General features: G+C 38.4%; 1 protein-coding gene across 2 annotated transcripts in view; it reads right to left on the bottom strand.

Moving 5' to 3' along the window:
* The window catches only part of LOC138416344 (complement factor H), a 112,891-nt gene that overhangs the window by 56,981 nt on the left and 34,817 nt on the right, over window positions 1–21,093 (bottom strand). For both annotated transcript variants that reach the window (XR_011247633.1, XM_069545282.1), the window contains exons 7-9: window positions 18,717–18,890; window positions 14,827–15,015; window positions 14,230–14,406 (exon numbers count right to left, since the gene is read on the bottom strand). Coding sequence is in view for 1 of the 2 variants with exons in the window: in XM_069545282.1 (XP_069401383.1) it covers window positions 14,230–14,406; window positions 14,827–15,015; window positions 18,717–18,890 (540 nt within the window). In the remaining variant the exon portion in view is untranslated. The remainder of the gene's footprint in view (window positions 1–14,229; window positions 14,407–14,826; window positions 15,016–18,716; window positions 18,891–21,093) is intronic.

Below are 21,093 nucleotides of genomic sequence, written 5' to 3' on the forward strand. Positions count from 1 at the left end.
AACTGAGTGGGCTTTATCCCAGGATGCAAGGATTCTTCAATATTCACAAATCAATCAATGTGATACACAATATTAACAAATTAAAAGATAAAAACCATATGATTATCTCAATATATGCAAAGAAAGCTTTTGACAAAATTCAACATCCATTTATGATAAAAAAAAAACCCTCCAGAAAGCATGCATAGAAGGAACATAACTCAGAATGATAAAGGCCATATATGATAAACCCACAGCAAACATTACCCTCAAAGGTGAAAACTTGAAAGTATTTTCCCTAAAGTCAGGAACAAGAGAAAGGTGCCCACTCTCACTACCACTATTCAACACAATTTTGGAAGTTTTAGCCATAGAAATCAGAGGAGAAAACAGAAATAAATGGAATCCAGATAGGGAAAAAGTAGTAAACCTCTCACTATTTGCAGATGGCATGATCCTCTATATAGAAAACCCTAAAGACACTACTGGAAAATTACTAGAGCTAGTCAATGAATATAGTAAAGTTGCAGGATATAAAATTAACACACAGAAATCCCTTGCATTCCTATATACTAACAATCAGAAAACAGAAAGAGAAAGTAAGGAAACAATTCCATTCACAAGTGCAATGAAAACAATAAAATAGTTAGGAATAAATCTTCCTAACGAAACAAAAGACATATATACAGAAAACTATAAAACATTGATGGAGAAACTCAAAGAACACAAATCGATATAGAAATATAGCCTGTTCATGGATCAAAAGTATCAATATAGTGAAAATGAGTATACTACAAAAAGCAATCTATAGATTCAAAGCAATTCCTATCAAGCTACTAACGGCATTTTTCAGAGAACTAGAATAAATAAATTCACAATTTGTATGGAAATACAAAAAAATCTCGAATAGCCAAAGGAATCTTGAGAAAGAAGAATGGAACTGGAGGAATCAACCTACCTGACTTTAGACTATATTACAAAGCTACAGTCCATAAGACAGCATAGTACTGGCACAATGCCAAAAACATAGATCAATGGAACAAGATAGAAAGCCCAGAGATAAACCCACGCACCTATGGAAACCTTATCTTTGACAAAGGAGGCAAGAATATACAATGGAGAGAAGACAATCTCTTTAACAAGTGGTGCTGGGAAAACTGGTCAACCACTTGTAAAAGAATGAAACTAGAACACTTTCTAACAGCATACACAAAATTAAACTCAAAATGGATTAAAGATCTAAATGTAAGACCAGAAACTATAAAACTCCTAGAGGAAAACATGGGCAAAACACACTCTGACATAAATCATAGCAAGATCCCCTATGACCCACCTCCCAGAGTAATGGAAATAGAAGCAAAAATAAACAAATGGGACCTAATTAAACTTAAAAGCTTTTGCACAACGAAGGAAACTATAAGTAAGTTGAAAAGATAGCCTTTAGAATGGGAGAAAATAATAGCAAATGAAGCAACTGACAAGGAATTATTCTCCAAACTATACAAGCAGCTCATGCAGATCAATTTACAGACAAACAAATGACCCAATCAAAAAATGGGTCAAGAAACTAACAGACATTTCTCCAAAAAGACATACAGATGGCTAACAGACACATGAAAAGATGTTCAACACTACTCATTATCAGAGAAATGCAAATTAAAATCACAATGAGGTACCATCTCACGCTGGTCAGAAAGGCTGCCATCAAAAAGTCTACAAACAATAAATGCTGGAGAGTATGGAGAAAAGGGAACCTTCTCACACTGCTTGTGGGAATGTAAACTAGTACAGCCACTATGGAGAACAGTGTGGAGATTCCTTAAAAACTGGAAATAGAACGGCCATATGATCCAGCAATCCCACCGCCGGGCATACGCACTGAAGAATCCAGAATTGAAAGAGACACATGTACCCCATTGTTCATCGTAGCACTGTTTACAACAGCTAAGACATGAAAGCAACACAGATGCCCACTGGCAAATTAATGGATAAGAAAGCTGTGGTAATGGTATACACAATGGAATACTACTCAGTGATTTAAAAATGCATTTGAATCAGTTCTAATGACGTGGATGAAAATGGAGCCTATTATACAGAGTGAAGTAAGTCAGAAAGAAAACACCAGTACAGTATATTAAGGCATATGTATAGAATTTAGAAAGATGTTAATGATGACCCTAAATGTGAGACAGCAAAAGAGATAGGAGGTAAACCACAGACTTTTGAACTCTGTGGGAGCAGGCAAGTGTGGGATGATTTGAGAGAATAGCATTGGAACATGTATATTATAATATGTGAAATAGATTGCCAGTCCAGGTTCGATGCATGAGACAAGGGCCTCAGGGCCAGTGCACTGGGGTGACTTTGAGGGATGGGATGGGGAGGGAGGTGGGAGGTGGCTTCAGGATGGGAGACACATGTACACCCTTGGCTGATTCATGTCAACATATGGCAAAAACCACTACAATATTGTATATTAATTAGCCTCCAATTAAAATAAATTAATTAATTTAAAAAATGCTATAGGAACATACAGCATTAGATTATAACAGTAAAATGCTAATAGCAATATATAAATAATTACTTTAAATGTAAATGGATTAAACTCTCCAACTAAAAGACACAGATTGGCTGAATGGATAGAAAATAAGACCCATATATAGGTTGTCTACAAGGGACCCACTTCAGACCTAGAGACACATACAGACTGAAAGTAAAAGGATGGAAAATATATTCCATGCACATGGAAACGAAAAGGAAGTTGGAGAGGCAATTCTCATTTCTGACAAAATTGACTTTAAAATAAAGAATATTATACAAGATAAAGAAGGGACATTACATAATGATCAAGGAATCAATCCCAAAAGAGGACAAAATTCTAAGCATCTATGGACCCAGCATAGAAGCACCTCAGTACATGAGTCAAATACTAACAAACATAAAAAGGGAAACTGACAGCAACACAATAATGGTAAGGGATGTTAACACCCCAGTTATACCAATGGGCAGATCATCAAAATGGAAAATTAATAAGGAAACACAAACCTTAAATGAAACATTAGACCAAAGGGACCTAATTGATATCTTCAGCATTTTCCACACAAATCCAAAAGAAGACACTTTCTTCTCAAGTGTGCTTGGAACATTTTCCAGGATAGACTATCAGATCAGATCAGTCACTCAGTCATGTCTGACTTTTTGCAACCCCATGCACTGCACCATGCCAGGCCTCCCTGTCCATCACCATCTACCAGAGTTCACTCAAAGTCACATCCATCGAGTCGGTGGTGCCATCCAGCCATCTCATCCTCTGTCGTACTCTTCTCCTCCTGACCCCAATCCCTCCCAGCATCACAGTCTTTTCCAATGAGTCAACTCTTCACATGAGGTGGCCAAAGTACTGAAGTTTCAGCTTTAGCATCATTCTTTCCAAAGAAATCCCAGGGCTGATCGCCTTCAGAATGGACTGGTTGGATCTCCTTGCAGTCCAAGGGACTCTCAAGAGTCTTCTCCAACACCAAAGTTCAAAAGCATCAATTCTTCAGCGCTTGGGTTTCTTCACAGTCCAACTCTCACATCCATATATGACCACTGGAAAAATCATAGCCTTGACTTGACAGACCTTTGCTGGAAAAGTAATGTCTCTGGTTTTCAATATGCTACCTAGGTTGGTCATAACTTTCCTTCCAAGGAGTGTCTTTTAATTTCATGGCTGGAGTCACCATCTGCAGTGATTTTGGAGCCCCTCAAAGTAAAGTCTGACACTGTTTCCACTGTTTCCCCATCTATTTCTCATGAAGTGATGGGACCAGATGCCATGATCTTCGTTTTCTGAATGTTGAGCTTTAAGACAAATTTTTCACTCTCCTCTTTCACTTTCATCAAGAGCCTTTTTAGTTCCTCTTCACTTTCTGCCATAAGGGTGGTGTCATCTGCATATCTGAGGTGATTGATATTTCTCCCGGCAATCTTAATTCCAGCGTGTGCTTCTTCCAGCCCAGCGTTTCTCATGATGTACTCTGCACAGAAGTTAAATAAGCAGGGTGACAATATACAGCCTTGATGTACTCCTTTTCCTATTTGGAAACAGTCTGTTCTTCCATGTCCAGTTCTAACTTTCGCTTCCTGACCTGCATATAGGTTTCTCAAGAGGAAGGTCAGGTAGTCTGGTATTCCTATCTCTTTCAGAATTTTCCACAGTTTATTGTGATCCTCACAGTCAAAGGCTTTGGCATAGTCAATAATGCTGAAATAGATGTTTTTCTGGAACTCTCTTGCTTTTTCCATGATCCAGCAGATGTTGGCAATTTGATCTCTGGTTCCTCTGCCTTTTTAAAACCAGCTTGAACATCTGGAAGTTCACGGTTCACATATTGCTGAAGCCTGGCTTGGATAATTTTGAGCATTACTTTACTAGCATGTGAGATGAGTGCAATTGTGTGGTAGTTTGAGCGTTTTTTGGCATTGCCTTTCTTTGGAATTGGAATGAAAACTGACCTTTTCCAGTCCTGTGGCCACTGCTGAGTTTTCCAAATTTGCTGGCATATTGAGTGCAGCACTTTCACAGCATCATCTTTCAGCATTTGAAATAGCTCAACTGGAATTCCATCATCTCCACTGTAGAGGAGTAATATTACATAGGAACCTGGAATGTCAGGTCCATGAATCAAGGCAAATTGGAAGTGGCCAAACAGGAGATGGCAAGAGTGAACATTGACATTCTAGGAATCAGCGAACTAAAATGGACTGGATTGCATGAATTTAACTCAGTTGACCATTATATCTACTACTGCGGGCAGGAATCTCTTAGAAGAAATGGAGTAGCCAACATGGTTAACAAAAGAGATTGAAATGTAGTACTTGGATGCAATCTCAAAAATGACAGAATGATCTCTGTTCGTTTCCAAGGCAAACCATTCAATATCACGGTAATCCAAGTCTATGCCCCAACCAGGAATGCTGAAGAAGCTGAAGTGGAACGGTTTTATGAAGACCTACATGACCTTATAGAACGAACACCCAAGAAAAAGAGGATAGACTATATTTGGGCCAAAAATCAAACCTCAATAAATGATTAAACATTGAAATTCTATGAACCATATTTCTGTCCACAATACTATGAGACTAGATATCAATTACAGTAAAAAACACAAACACTTGGAGATTAAACAATATGCTTTTACATAATGAACAGGTAAGTGAAGAAATCAAAAGGGAAATCAAAGAATTCTTGAAACAAATGACAATGAAAACATGACAACTAAAAACCTATGGAGTGCAACAAAACAGTTCTAAGAGGGAAGTTTATAGCATTAAAAAAAAGAAGAAGAAAAACATCAAATAGACAACCTAACTTTACACCTAAAACAACTGGATAAATAAGGACATAAAAAAAAAAGTTAGTAGAAGGAAAGAAATCCTACAGATCAGATCAGAAATAAATGAAAAAGAAATGAAGGAACAATAGTAAAGATTAATAAAACTAAAAGGTGCTTCTTTGAGAAGATAAACAAAATTGTCATTCAGTCAAATCCATCAAGAAAAAAAGGGAGAAAAATCAAATCCACAAAATTAGGAATGAGAAAGGAGAGGGTAACAGACAACACAGAAATACAAAGGATCATAAGGGGTTACTATAAGCAACTATATGCCAATAAAACGGACAACATCTATTCAATCTACCAAGACTGAACCAGGAAGAAATAGAAATTATGAACAAGCCAATTACATGCACTGAAATTGAAAATGTGATTTTAAAAACTCCCAGAAAATTGAAGCACAGGGCCAGATAGTTTCACAGGTGAATTCTCTCAAACATTTAGAGAAGAGCTAATGCCTATTCTTATCAAACTCTTTTAAAAAACTGCAGAGGAAGGAACGCTTCCAAACTCATTCTACAAGGCCATCATCACCCTAGTACCAAAACCAGACAAAGACAAAATAAAAAAGAAAATTACAGGCCAATATCATTGATGAAAATAGATGGAAAAATCCTCAACAAAACTCTAGCAAACAGAATTCAAAAATACATTAAAAAGATAGCACACTATGATCAAGTTGGGTTAATCCCAAGGATGCAAGCATTATACTTGTGTATATCCATCAATGTGATATACCATATTAACAAACTGCAAGATAAAACCATATGGCCATCTCAATAGAGGCAGAAAAAGCTTTTGAAAAATTTCAGTACCCATTTATGATAAATACTCTTCAAAAAATGAGCAAAGAAGGAACCTACCTCAACATAATACAGGCCATATATGAAAAACCCAGAGCAAACATTATTCTCAAAGGTGAAAAACTGAAAGCATTCCCTCTGAGATCAGGAAAAGACAAGGGTGCCCACTCTCACCACTATTAGACAACATTGTTTGGAAGCCCTCGCAACAGCAATCACAGAAGCAAAAGAAATAAAAGGAATCCAGATTGGAAAAGAAGAAGCAAAACTCTCATTGTTTGCAGACAGACGATACTATACATAGAAAATCCTAAAGACATGTTCAGAAAATTACTAGAGGTAATCAGCGAATTTAGCAAACTGACAGCATAGAAAATGAATACACAGAAATCACTTGCATTCCTCTGTACTAACAATGAAACATCAGCAAGAGAAATTAAGGTATCAATACCATTTACCATTGCAACAAAAAGAATAAAATGTCGAATAGCCAAAGCAATCTTGAGAAAGAAGAATGGAACTGGAGGAATCAACTTGCCTTTCAGGCTCTACTACAAAGCCACAGTCATCAAGACAGTATGGTACTGGCACACAGACAGACATATAGATCAGTGGAACAAAATAGGAAGCCCAGAGATAAATCCACACACATATGGACACCTTATCTTTGACAAAGGAGGCAAGAATATACAATGGAGTAAAGACAATCTCTTTAAAAAGTGGTGCTGGGAAAACTGGTCAACCACTTGTAAAAGAATGAAACTAGATCACTTCCTAACACCGCACATAAAAATAAACTCAAAATGGATTAAAGATCTAAATGTAAGATCAGAAACTATAAAACTCCTAGAGGAGAACATAGGCAAAACACTCTCAGACATAAATCACAGCAGGATCCTCTATGATCCACCTCCCAGAATTCTGGAAATAAAAGCAAAAATAAACAAATGGGATCTAATTAAAATTAAGAGCTTCTGCACAACAAAGGAAAATATAAGCAAGGTGAAAAGACAGCCTTCTGAATGGGAGAAAATAATAGCAAATGAAGCAACTGACAAACAACTAATCTCAAAAATATACAAGCAACTTATGTAGCTCGATTCCAGAAAAATAAACGACCCAATCAAAAAAATGGGCCGAAGAACTAAATAGACATTTCTCCAAAGAAGACAATGGCTAACAAACACATGAAAAGATGCTCAACATCACTCATTAGTAGAGAAATGCAAATCAAAACCACAATGAGGTACCACTTCACACCAGTCAGAATGGCTGCGATCCAAAAATCTGCAAGCTATAAATGCTGGAGAGGGTGTGGAGAAAAGGGAACCCTCCTACACTGTTGGTGGGAATGCAAACTAGTATAGCCACTATGGAGAACAGTGTGGAGATTCCTTAAAAAATTGCAAATAGAACTACCTTATGACCCAGCAATCCCACTGCTGGGCATACACACCGAGGAAACCAGAATTGAAAGAGACACATGTACCCCAATGTTCATCGCAGCACTGTTTATAATAGCCAGGACATGGAAACAACCTAGATGTCCATCAGCAGATGAATGGACAAGAAAGCTGTGGTACATATACACAATGGAGTATTACTCAGCCGTAAAAAAGAATTCATTTGAATCAGTTCTGATGAGATGGATGAAACTGGAGCCGATTATGCAGAGTGAAGTAAGCCAGAAAGAAAAACACCAATACAGTATACTAACACATATATATGGAATTTAGAAAGATGGCAATGACGACCCTGTATGCAAGACAGGGAAAGAGACACAGATGTGTATAACGGACTTTTGGACTCAGAGGGAGAGGGAGAGGGTGGGATGATTTGGGAGAATGACATTCTAACAAGTATACTATCATGTAAGAATTGAATCGCCAGTCTATGTCTGATGCAGGGTGCAGCATGCTTGGGGCTGGTGCATGGGGATGACCCAGAGAGATGTTATAGGGAGGGAGGTGGGAGGGGGGTTCATGTTTGGGAATGAATGTAAGAATTAAAGATTTTAAAATTTAAAAAATAAAAAACTAAAATAAATAAATAAATAAATAAAAAGAATAAAATGCCTAGGGAAAAAACCTAAGGAGACATAAGAGCTGTATACAGAAAAGTACAAGACACTGAGGAAAGAAATCAAAGACAACATAAAGAGATGGAGAGATATTCCATGTTCCTGGGTTAGAAGAATCAACATTATGAAAATGACTATACTACCAAATATAATCGGAAGATTCAATGCAATCTGTATCAAAATACCAATGCTATTTTTCACAGAACTAGAACAAAAAGTCAAAATTCATATGGAAACACAAAAGACCTGAATAGCCAAAGCAATCTTGACAAAGAAAAATAGAGCTAGAGGAATCAGCCTTCCTGACTTCAGACTGACTACAAAGCTATAGTTATCCAGACAGTATGGTACTGGCAGAAAAACAGAAATATAGACCAATGGAACAAGATAGAAAGCCCAGAGATTAACCCATACACCTATGAATAACTTATGCTTGACAAAAGAGGCAAGAATATGCCATGGGACAAATAGAGGGTCTTTCATAAGTGCTGCTGGGAAAACTTTGACAGCTACATGGAAGAGAATGAAATTAGACTACTTTCTAACACCACACACAAAGATAAACTCAAAATGGATGGAAAACACAGGCAGAGCACCCTTTGTCATAAATCACAGCAAGATCCTCTATGACCCACCTCCTAGAGTAGTGGAATAAAAACAAAGATAATCAAGTGGGACGTAATTAAACTTAAAAGCTTCTCCACAGCAAAGGAAACTATGAATAAGGTGAAAAGACAATGCTCAGAATGGGAAAAGAAAAATACCAAATGAAACAACTGACAAAGGATTAATTTCCAAAACATACAAGCAGCTCATACAAATCAATACCAGAAAAACAAAAAACCCAATCAAAAAGTGGGGAAAAGACCTAAACAGACATTTGTCTAAAGACCTAAAATGGCTAATAAACGCATGAATATATTCTCAATATCACTATTAGAGAAACACAAGTCAAAACTACAATGAGACATCACTTCACACCAGTCAGGATGACCATCATTAAAAAGTCTACAAACAATAAATGCTGGAGAAGGTGTGAAGAAAAGGGAACCCTCTTGCACTGTTAGTGGGAATGTAAATTGATATAGGCACTATAAAGAACAGTATGGAGAGTACTTACAAAGCCAGGAGTAAAACCACTATATGACCCACCAACCCCACTCCTAGGTATATACCCTGAGGGAACCAAAATTGAAAAGGACACATGTACCCCAATGTTCACTGAAGCTCCATCTACAACAGCTAGGACATGGAAGCAACATAGATGTCCACAGATTAATAGATAAAGAAGCTGTGCTACATACATACAGTGGAATATTACTCAGTCATAAAAAGGAATGCACTTGAGTCAGTCCTAAAGAGGTGGATGAACATACAGCCTAGAATACAGAGTGAAGTAAGTCAGAAAGATTATACATGGAATCTAGAGATAGTGTACTGACAAGCCTATTGCACAGCAGCAATAGAGACACAGACACTGAGAACAGACTGATGGACACGGCTGGCAGGGAGGAAGTAGAGGGTGGCATGTACGGAGAGGGTTAGCATGCAAACTTGAACTACCATATGTAAAATAGCCAATGGGAATTTGCTGTATGACTCAAGGAATTCAATCCAGAGCTCAGTAACAACCTAGAAGGGTGGGATGGGCAGGGAAATGGGAGGGATGTTCATGTGGGAGGGGACATGGGTAAATCTATGGCTGATTCTTATTGATGTTTGGTAGAACCCAACATAATACTGTAAAGTAAGTATACTTCCATTAAAAATAAATAAATACAAAATAAAAAACCACCCACCCCTGAAATTCAATATGCCAATGGACCCAGGAGGAGGCTCGCTCATGCATGCATGAGGTAAAAGGCAGACAGATCTCTGTCTTGACTGTGATGCCTACAGTGGCTCATGAACTATCTCAATTCCCTCTCAGCTGCACTCTAGCAGTCCTGGAAAACCTATCTTTAAAATTCATGCATGGAGCTAAGTCCTTCTGTGAAACTCCAGGTATTGACAAGTGGACCTCTGTCTGCTTCATTCACACACCCTTCCACCCTGTGGCCAGATCCCTGTGGTTACAACTAACCCAGAGGGAAGAGCAACCTTTGGCAGACCACCAGTGAGCTCGCACATAAATTTGGCTTAAACCTGTGGCCCAGAACAAGAACACAAAATTAGTAGCACTGAAACATATATATTGTCATATGTGAAGCGGATTGCCAGTCCAGGTTTGATGCATGAGACAGGGTGCTCAGGGATGGTGCACTGCAATAACCCTGAGGGATGGGATTGGGAGAGAGGTGGTAGGGGGGGTTCAGGATGGGGAACACATGTACGCCCATGGCTGATTCATGTCACTGTATGGCAAAAACCACTACAATATTGTAAGGTAATTAGCCTCCTTTAAAATAAAATTTTTTTAAGTAAAAAAAAAAAATTTAAAAAAGATGTAGTGCTACTTTGGGGGAAACAAAGGACAGGCTGTCAGTACCATTTCTTGTGCCCTAATGTATCTAGACAAGACATACAAGCACAGGAATTCTGACAAAATAGGGATGAGAAGTGTCAGCAGGTCAACTACAGAAGATCCGAAATAGCTGTGGAGTCTCTAGCAGGGTTGAAGGAAGTTGTCTCTCACCCAAAGGAGACTGGAACTTTAATTGGAAAAACAGCACCACAAAACTTTAAGGAACATGAACAACATGTATAAAACAAAGTATAAAAATCTTCAGTATTCACATCCAATTGGCAATGTGTGATTTATTCAGTGAAGAATTCAAAATCGCCATTTTAAATAACTCAGTGTGCTATAGAAAATACAGTAAGATACTTGAACAAAAGCAGGAAAACAATAAACAATGGACAAAACAAGCAGTTTAATAAAAATATACAAATCATAAAAAAACAGAAACTCTGGTGCTGAAGGTTCCAAGGATGAAATGAAAAAATTCATTAAACAGCATCAACCACAGAGTCAAAAAAGTAGAAGAATCTGTGAGATAGATGATATATCAAAGTTACCCTGTCTAGGGAGATTAAAAACAAAATTAAATTTAAAAAAAAAAAGGAATGAAAAAGAACAAAGAAAGGCTACATGATCTATGCTACATTGAAAACAGAACCGATCTGCAAATTACTGAAGTTCCAGGAGGAGAAAAGGAGAGGAGGCAGAAAACATATTTAAGGAGTAATGTCTGAGAACTTCCCAAATCAAGGATGCTATTTGAATATCTAAGTTCAGGAAGCTTACAGGTGACCAAACCAAATCAACTTAAAAAATCCTCTACAACACACATTTATAATAAAGTTGCAAAAATCAAAGAAAACTAGAGAAGGCTTCAAGCAGCATGAAGAAAAAACAAACAAGCTAACAAAACAAAAACCTTGAAATTTACTAAGAAGCCTTCATTTGGATCTTAGCAAATCTCTCAGCAGAAACCTACTAGGCCAGGAGAAAGCAGGATGATATATTCCAAGTGTTGAAAGAAAAAACTACCAAAGAAGAATACTTGAAAATATCATTCAGAAAAGAAAAGAATATAAGGATTTCACCAGACCAACAAATACTAAGGAAAGAGAACACAACTAGACCTTCCTTGAGGAGGGCATGGCAACCCACTCCAGTATTCTTGCCTGGAGAACCCCATGGAGGGACGAGCCTGGCGGGCTGCTGCCCACAGGGTCGCAAAGAGTCAGACACAGCTGAGGTAACTGAGCAGGCACACAGACCTTCCTTACTGAAACACTAAAAGGAATTATTGAAGCTGAAATAAAAGAATGCTAATTCATTGCATGAAAATACCTAGTACACTGGTAAATTTAAGTGCACACTCACATTCAGAACACTGCAGTACCTTGAGATGGAATGTTAAACACAGCTATTTAAGAGTTAAAGTACAGGAATATAAAAATTACTATAGCTACAATTATTTTTTAATTAAGTACACATTATAAAAAGAGGTAAATCATGATATCAAAAAGATAAAATGGAGAAGGGTAAAAGGAAGGAGATTTAATATGTGGATGATGTTCATATATTATCAGCATAAAATACAGTGCTCTCTCTGTAAGGAATTTTACGTAAATCTCAAGGTAAACGAAGCAAGAATCCATACTAGATTCACAAATGGTAAAGAAAAGTTTATTAAATGCCTCCTACTACTACAAAAATCATGAATTCAAAGAGGCAAGCCATCAGAGGAAGGAAAGAATTAGGAAACTATAAAACATCCTGTAAAATAAAAAAGATAATATTAATACATCCTTATCTATCAATAATTACTCTAAATATAAAGGATTGCATGTTTGCATGCTAAGTCACTACAGTTGTGTCTGACTCTTTGAGACTCAATGGACTATAGCCCTCCAGGCTCCTCTGTCCATGGGATTTCCCAGGCAAGAACAGTGGAGTGGGTTGCCATTTCCTTCTCCACTGTTCTCTTCTACCTCAATGAAATTCTTAAGCAATTATTTGAATTACTTCTCAGACAAATCGTCCATATCTATTATTTGGGGTCAGTAACTGAAAAACTATTGTATTTCTCTGTTAACATTTTAGTCCTTTGATGTCTATGTCCATTGAAGTCTCAAGTTGCTGTGTTTGCATTTAAAGAAGCAGTCACTCCCTCCAGTCTTTACAGACTGACCTGGGGAGGGAAGTACACTGTCACATTGCTAGGGATTTTGAGACTTTTCAGACCTTTTTTAAGGACACACCTGTCCCATGTACTCAACTCCTCCTAGGAAAGAATTCTGAAGCTCATATGCTTCTATCCACGCAGCACAGTCTCTGTGCTGACAGTTTCCTGGCTGCTTCCCTGGGGCAATGCCAAATGCTCACATTCATGTGCTTTCTCACAGACCCACGGGGACTGGTTGGCTTCTGGATGTCCCACAGGCCATCTGCAAAGGTCTAGGTGCCACCATGGGGACTTACACAGGGAGCTGGCCCTGGGGAGGGGATGTAGATGAGATGAGGGGCCCAGGGGTGAGCAGAACCACAAGCACCGTGTCTGCAATGGTTTGGGGCTCCCTGGTGGGGTCTCCATGTGGTCAGTAGAACCCATGTTCCTTGAAGAATTCTAGCCCTGGATGCTGTGCTCCTGGCCTCTCCCCATCCCAGCCATGTAGGTGACCCCAGTGGCCTGGATAAGGGGAGAGAGAAGAGGGCTGGAAGATGAGGACACAGCACTTGCTCACACGCTTTTATTTTCCCCACAGGTAAAATCCTGTGCTGAGGGGTCTGTCTTGGCACTAAGCAGTGCCACCTCAGGGGCAAAACAAGGCTACTGCTCTAACCTTCAGTGAGAAATCCAGTCTTCAATCTTTGTGCTCTAGCAGCATGCTGTCGTGTCTCTGCTAGACTCCTGGACACCCACAAAGATCCTCTTATCCACAAATGATGGTCAAAGTCTGTATTTATATCAGGAGAGACAGTGAGACTCCTGACATCTTTCTGACCTCACTCTGTTATTACAGGTTTCTTCTTTGTGGATCTTTTCCTATTTTCTTGACTAATGTCTATCAATAGGTACATGTATTTTGTTATATGGAGACGGCAATGGCACCCCACTCCAGTACTCTTGCCTGGAAAATCCCATGGGTGGAGGAGCCTGGTAGGCTGCAGTCCATGGGGTCACGAAGAGTCGGACATGACTGAGCAACTTCACTTTCACTTTTCATTTTCATGCATTGGAGAAGGAAATGGCAATCCACTCCAGTGTTCTTGCCTGGAGAATCCCAGGGATGGGGGGAGCCTGGTGGGCTTCCGTCTCTGGGGTCGCACAGAGTCAGACACAACTGAAGCGACTTAGCAGCAGCAGATTTTGTTACATACTTATCAAGACGTCTATAGGTACACTCATAGACACTTGTAAACAATAAAATAGGTCCGTTGGCAAAACAAGAATTTCATATAAACTTTTTGAGTGGATAATACAGCTGAGTCTTAGAAAATTATGAACACACTGGGATCTCAGCCAAGTTTACTCACTGACACGGATGCATCTGGGAGGAGGAGACCAGCCACTCTCTGTGCAGGTCATTGTGTTCTGATCATTTTGAAGACTGTAGCCTTCATAGCAGCGAACTTTTACAGTTTTACCCTGTAAATATTTTTCTTCACGATGTGGGTTATATCCATTTTCCAAATAATTGAAAATACATTGTCCTTAGGATCATAAAATTAATATGAAAGAAGAACAACATAAATTTGGGAAAATAGTACATTAAAGATTATAGAATTTACATAAGAATGCATTAGTGTTCAAATAAAACATGTAACAATAAAAATGGAAGCTACTACCACATTTGTGGGAAATGAAAGCGATAACATTCCGTATTATTTGCCTTTAGTTTTATGACTAAAATATGTATAAATGATGCAGATATTCTTGTAAAGTCTCTGTATCTCTCACAGGATTTACATGAAAAGCCTCTAGTAAAGGGAAGTTCTATTGGATTTTTTGCTCATAGAACTCATCCCTTGGCCTTACTGTTGTAACATAATACTTAACTGTACTCACTTGTCAACTTTTGTCTCTTCACTCTTTCAAAGATTATGCATATAAACTTAAAGAGGTTTACTTACTGAGGCATGGTTCTTCTGGAGACCATCCTTGTGCTGTGCAAGTCAGGTGGTCCCAGGAACGTTCTGAAGGAGGCACAAAATACCGATCACAGTAATAGAGAAACTGTTGATTTACATATGCTGGAAAGTATCCTCTGTATGAATAATATAGCCATCCATGTTTGATTACTGGATAATCACAAGGTTTCCCTTGGAATAAAAAAAGCAGAAATAATGTTTTACCTCAGTATACAATTTGAATTAATATTTCATCTATGAATTATATCCTTGTTCAGTTAATTACACTCATTGCATTATGCTTTCTAGGGAAAAAAAGTTATAGAAAATTCAGATCATTGAAGTGTATAAGGAACTCCTTGCTAATGAAGATCAAAGTATGTCTTGTGGGTCATATTATGTAAAATGTGTATGTGGATTCTCTTGGTAGGAAACTATTACAGACCTATTAAATAAATTATCCTTAAGTACAGAAGTCCCAACCTTGGTTGACTACATTAGCATCTTAAGAGATGAAAGTACAGATTTTATCTTGTGGCTCATCTGCTTTCTTTTTCTTTCTTCTCCATTCTCATCAGAAACCAGAACCCTGACATTTATTTTCATACCAAGTCAATATAGGAATCAAACAGATTTTTTTACAATTATCATTCATTAGTTGACTTTTCTGTTTATTGGAAATATGTGATATATAGAGAGAACCACAACAATTTTTCATTGATCAGATCACACAGAGTAACATTCTTATTTATCCATCAAACTAGACATTAAGATATCTTTTCCCTTGCTTGTCTAATCAGAAAAGTGAACAATGAATAATTCTTAATATTTAAATGGTTAAGATGAAGGGAAACCCTTGTCACTTATGGTCTAATTTTAATTGGAGAATGATGTATTTTTCAGTATTTCTTACAAATATTTTTAATGAGGTATAACATAATTACATTTTATTGTTATTAGCATATATTGAGTAATTTTCATGTATATGCTTGCTATGTGAATTATAACATTTGATTCTTTGCATATCTTAATCCATTTCTTTAACAAAGACTTGTCAATTATACCCTCTCATGGCCTATAGTCTGCATCTCTCATCACTGATAGATTTCCCCCACTCTTTGGAAGCTTGTCTGCATTTTTAAGTTTGAAATGCTTACATAGTTTGATTCCTCTTAGGTGATAGTTTAGGTCTCTGTCCACTACTTTTCGGAGATTAGAACATTGTCTCTTCAGCCTTGAATTTTACAAATTTCACCATGTATGTTAAGATATGTGTATCTTTCAATAATTCTATGTTGGGCAAGTTTGAGTCTTTGTATTTGCAAGAACCAAGTGAAAAGAACTCAATTAACCTTGTCATTACATTGTAGAGGAGAGATCTGAGTTCTGATGATCTGATTTCAGAACTAGTACATTTATCATTTTGATGCATCATAGAATATGAATACAGTAAAATAATCCTCTGACACTCACTTCCAAAAGGTACACAAAGAGGGCATAATTAAGTAAGCATCATTACTATCACTGGCGTGAGCTATTTTCCTCCTCTCTTTTATTTGGACACATGTGAATCTGTCTTTGTCTCTCTAACCAGATCATTTATTGAAGCACATATAAGAGTCCACTATAGTTAGAATGGCATTGACTTTGTCAGGACTCAGAACAGCCTCTTTCTTCTCTTACACTCCTACCAACACAGGTTCAGGTCTCATGAGCAGGCTTGGCTGTCCATCATAATGTTGGCTCAGATTGATCTCAAAATTGATAAAAAGTATTCACTCAGTTTTAAAGTGTTTCTAGTCTTTCTGTACCTCTGTAACTTACTCCAAAGATCCAGGCCCAGGATCTTATAATTTTTAAATTTTAATTTTAAAGGTAATGTTATTAGGTCCAACCTCACACATGGGAGTCGTTCTGAGTGATGAATTTGTCCTAATATAGGTTCACTTTCAGCACCTGTGTATCATTCCAGATGCATCTCCTTTGCAGCATTAAACCAGCTGATCATACAAAAGAGGAAGGGAACAGGCCTGACAACAAAGTCCTGCATCTGATAATCAGCTCATCTAATGAAACTATGAATATTGATAAACTATTTAAGTAGTTTCCTCATGTTGTCAACAAGAACTTCACAAGGTGCCTTGTGGGATAACCTTGTTGTGATATAAATAGAATTGGGTTGATCTACCGTTTTCAAAGGGCTTCCCTATGGCTCAGTGGTGAAGAATCCATCTGCAATACAGCAGACACAGGAGATGTAGGTTTCATCTGTGGGTCAGAAAGATTCCCCTGGAGAAGGAAATGGCAACCCACTGCAATATCCTTGCCTGGAGAATTCCACAGACAGAGGATCCTGGTAGGCTATAGTCCAAAGGATCACAAATAGTTGTACATGATTGAGCGACTAAGCACACAGCACCATTTTCATAAATCCATCTTAAACAAGATTAAATATTTTTCTTAAAATTCTTATGCAGATTAAAATCTGTTTCATACTGCTAATACCTTCATTTTAATGGAACTTATGCTTTGAAAATTCATTTTAAATGTATGCTTGGAATTACCATTAAGGTCATTGAACTGTTTTATATCATTACAGTTTTCTTTCATGGAATAACTGGTTTAAGTATGCTGAAATTTTACAGTGTACTGTTAGAGAGAATATTGTTTAGAGGCAACTTAGAGGAAGTTGAGGAGTAAAGGAAGCATACCCAGAAAATACTCTGTTCAGCTGACCTGACGTTTTTCTATATTTTATGGTTTTAGGAAAGTCCACAATGCCTTCCACACTCCTCTCTTCAAACATTAGAACCTAAGTCCTCACCACTGAGTGTGCAGTTAGTGTTCATTTCTAAAGAATACACATGACTGAATGACAGTGTGTGACCAAGTCATACCTGGTGTAGAGGATTCCTCCTCCCTCTCTGGGGTCACTGCCCCTGAGGAAAGCTAGCTGTCTCTCAAGTGACCTGCAGAGATGCCCGGCTGGTCAGGTACTGAGGCCTCCCCACAAAGCCAAGACAGTGAGCCAACTTTGAAGCAAAGTCTCCAGCCCAGCTGAGCCTCCAGGTGACAGTGGCCCAGGTCAATACCTTGACTGCCAGCCATGCATAGTGATTCAGAACCAGACAGTGAAGCCCCTTCCTCATTCCTGACCCACAGGAGCTCTAAGAATATGGAGGGGTGTTGTCCTAAGCCAAAATGTTTTCTGGGAAATGTGTTAATTTGGCTATGTATCTAATACAATGGTTTCCCAGTGGGCACAAGTGTAAAGAAGCCGCTTGCCAATACAGGAGACATAGTACATGCAGGTTTCAATCCCTGAGTTGAGAAGAACACCTGGAAGAGGGCACTCCAGCATTCTTGCCTGGAAAATCCCATGGAGAGCGAAGGTGGCAAAGAGTCAGGCATGACTGAGCAATTTAGCATATGCGCATGCAGGCATCTAAAACAATAGGTGCTATGTGATGATATTTTTACTCAATGGCTTAGATCCAGTATTACAATTATTTTGCATGCTAAGTCGCTTCAGTCGTGTCTAGTTGTTTGTGATCATTGTAGACTATATCCTGCCAAGCTTCTCTGTCCATGGGATTCTCCAGCCAAGAATAGTGGAGTAGGTTGTTAGAGATTTATATATTCAAAAACACAGCCATATTTTATCTTTGAGTGGCAAAAATGTAAAGAGTTTTTAGTTTACAAAAATGTTTTTATTCCTTATTAGAACTGCCTACTTCAAGAAGCAAATAATGCCTCTAAAAGCCCAGAATTAGCATACAGAGTAAGGCAGATACTTGGATTTGCCCTATGCATAGGGCATGGTGCCCCATTGTTGTATGTTTAAGAGAAAGAAATTTCACAATTAAGAAGGTCAAGATATGAATGGAACATACAAGCACATCTTGGAGCAGGTGCCCAGCCATCTCTGGTACATGTTGCCTCAGTTCCACGGATTTCAGGAATAAAACCCTTTTTACACTCGTAAGTGATTTTATCTTGACCTCTGTATTTGCTTAATTCAGGTCTGTACACACCATTTGGAATACGAGGAGGATCACATATTATTTCTGAAAAGACAAAAGGTATGTTCACAGTATAGAAATCACATCCCTTAAAATAATCAATTATATAAAATATAAAAGTGGATGTTATTAATTTGTTCTTAGTACAGCACAAAAGTCAGTAAAATGAGCATAGCCTCATACCCCTCCTGCTGTATCACTTACATTTCCCTTCACTGTGTTTCTCGTCTGATATATCTATACCCTCAGTACTCTTGAGCCTCCTTTTCTCCACAGTCAACACACAGTTCATGATATTCCACATCTGGCAAAGAATTCATGATGTATCACTTCAGCTATTCTTTCCACTTTATGCAAGTTTCTCAGCTTCTGTATTTCTACAAGTACTGTTGGCAAATATTCTCCTCCCTCCAGACACTTGTTGCAATAACACACCCTGTCCTTTTGAAGTAGACTTAAATACAGGGATTGCATAGGGCAATGAAATGAATGTGGAAGTAATGTTTTCCTTTAGGGAGGGAGTTGAAAAAGTCATTGAATTTTCATATTCCCTTTCCCACAGCTACAGTGATTAAAGAAGAACATGGAAGGTCATACCTCCATTCCCTGATTCTGACAATTAAAATAATGAGGAGGGTCCCTGCTGACCTATGTTTTCTGGGAAATTTGTTAATTAAGACTATATATCTAATACAATGGGCTTCCCAGTTGGCACAAGTGGTAAGGAATCCACCTGCCGATGCAGGAGACATAGCAGATGCAGGTTCTGATGAAGTTTGGAAGTGAGCATATATGGAAAATAAACTTTAGTTTCTTGAGCCACTAAGATTTTGGAACACATCATTCTTATTGTAGTCAAATAACCTAATCCAGGTTTCAAAACTCCTTTTAGTATAAAGACTCAGGTAAAAGGTGTCTGTTGTAAATACTGAACTCCACCATTGTAGGGCAGAAGTAGCCATCAGTCAGTTCAGTCACTCAGTTGTGTCTGAATCTGCGACCCCATGAATTGCAGCACGCCAAGCCTCCCTGTACATCACCAACTCTCGCAGTTCACTCAAACTCATATCCATCCAGTTGGTGATGCCATCCAGCCATATCATCCTCTGTCCTCCCCTCTTCCTCTTTCCCCCAATCCCTCCCAGCATCAGAGTCTTTTCCAATGCGTCAACTCTTCGCATGAGGTGGCCAAAGTACTAGTACTAGCTTTAGCATCATTCTTTCCAAAGAAAACCCAGGACTGATCTCCTTTAGAATGGACTGGTTGGATCTCCTTGCAATCCAAGGGACTCTCAAGAGTCTTCGCCAACACCACAGTTCAATAGTATCAATTCTTCAGCACTCAGCTTTCTTCACAGTCCAACTCTCACATCCATATATGACCACTGGAAAAATCATAGCCTTGACTAGATAGACCTTTGTTGGCAAAGCAATGTCTCTGCTTTTGAATATGCTATCTAGGTTGGTCATAACTTTCCTTCCAAGGAGTAAGCATCTTTTAATTTCATGGCTCCAGTCACCATCTACAATGATTTTGGAGCCCATAAAATTAAAGTCTGACACTGTTTCCACTGTTTCCCCATCTATTTCCCATGAAGTGATGGGACCAGATGCCATGATCTTCGTTTTCTGAATGTTGAGCTTTAAGCCAACTTTTTCACTCCCCTCTTTCACTTTCATCAAGAGGCTCTTTAGTTCCTCTTCACTTTCTGCCATAAGGGTGGTGTCATCTGCATATCTGAGGTTATTTATATTTCTCCTGGCAATCTTAATTCCAGCCTGTGCTTCTTCCAGCCCAACGTTTCTCACGATGTACTCTGAATAGAAGTTAAATAAGCAGGGTGACAGTATACAGCCTTGACGTACTCCATTTCCTATTTGGTACCAGTCTGTTGTTCCATGTCCAGTTCTAACTGTTGCTTCCTGACCTGCATACAGATTTCTCAAGAGGCAGGTCAGGTGGTCTGGTATTCCCATCTCTTTCAGAATTTTCCAGTTCATTGTGATCCACATAGTCAAAGGCTTTGGCATAGTCAAGAAAGCAGAAATAGATGTTTTTCTGGAACTCTCTTGCTTTTTCCATGATCCAGCGCATGTTGGCAATTTGATCTCTGGTTCCTCTGCCTTTTCTAAAACCAGCTTAAACATCAGGAAGTTCACAGTTCACGTATCGCTGAAGCTTGACTTGGAGAATTTTGAGCATTACTTTACTAGCATGTGAGATGAGTGCAATTGTGCGGTAGTTTGA

This window comes from Ovis canadensis, chromosome 12 (genome assembly GCF_042477335.2).
Source record: "Ovis canadensis isolate MfBH-ARS-UI-01 breed Bighorn chromosome 12, ARS-UI_OviCan_v2, whole genome shotgun sequence".
NCBI classification, from domain to species: Eukaryota; Metazoa; Chordata; class Mammalia; order Artiodactyla; family Bovidae; genus Ovis; species Ovis canadensis.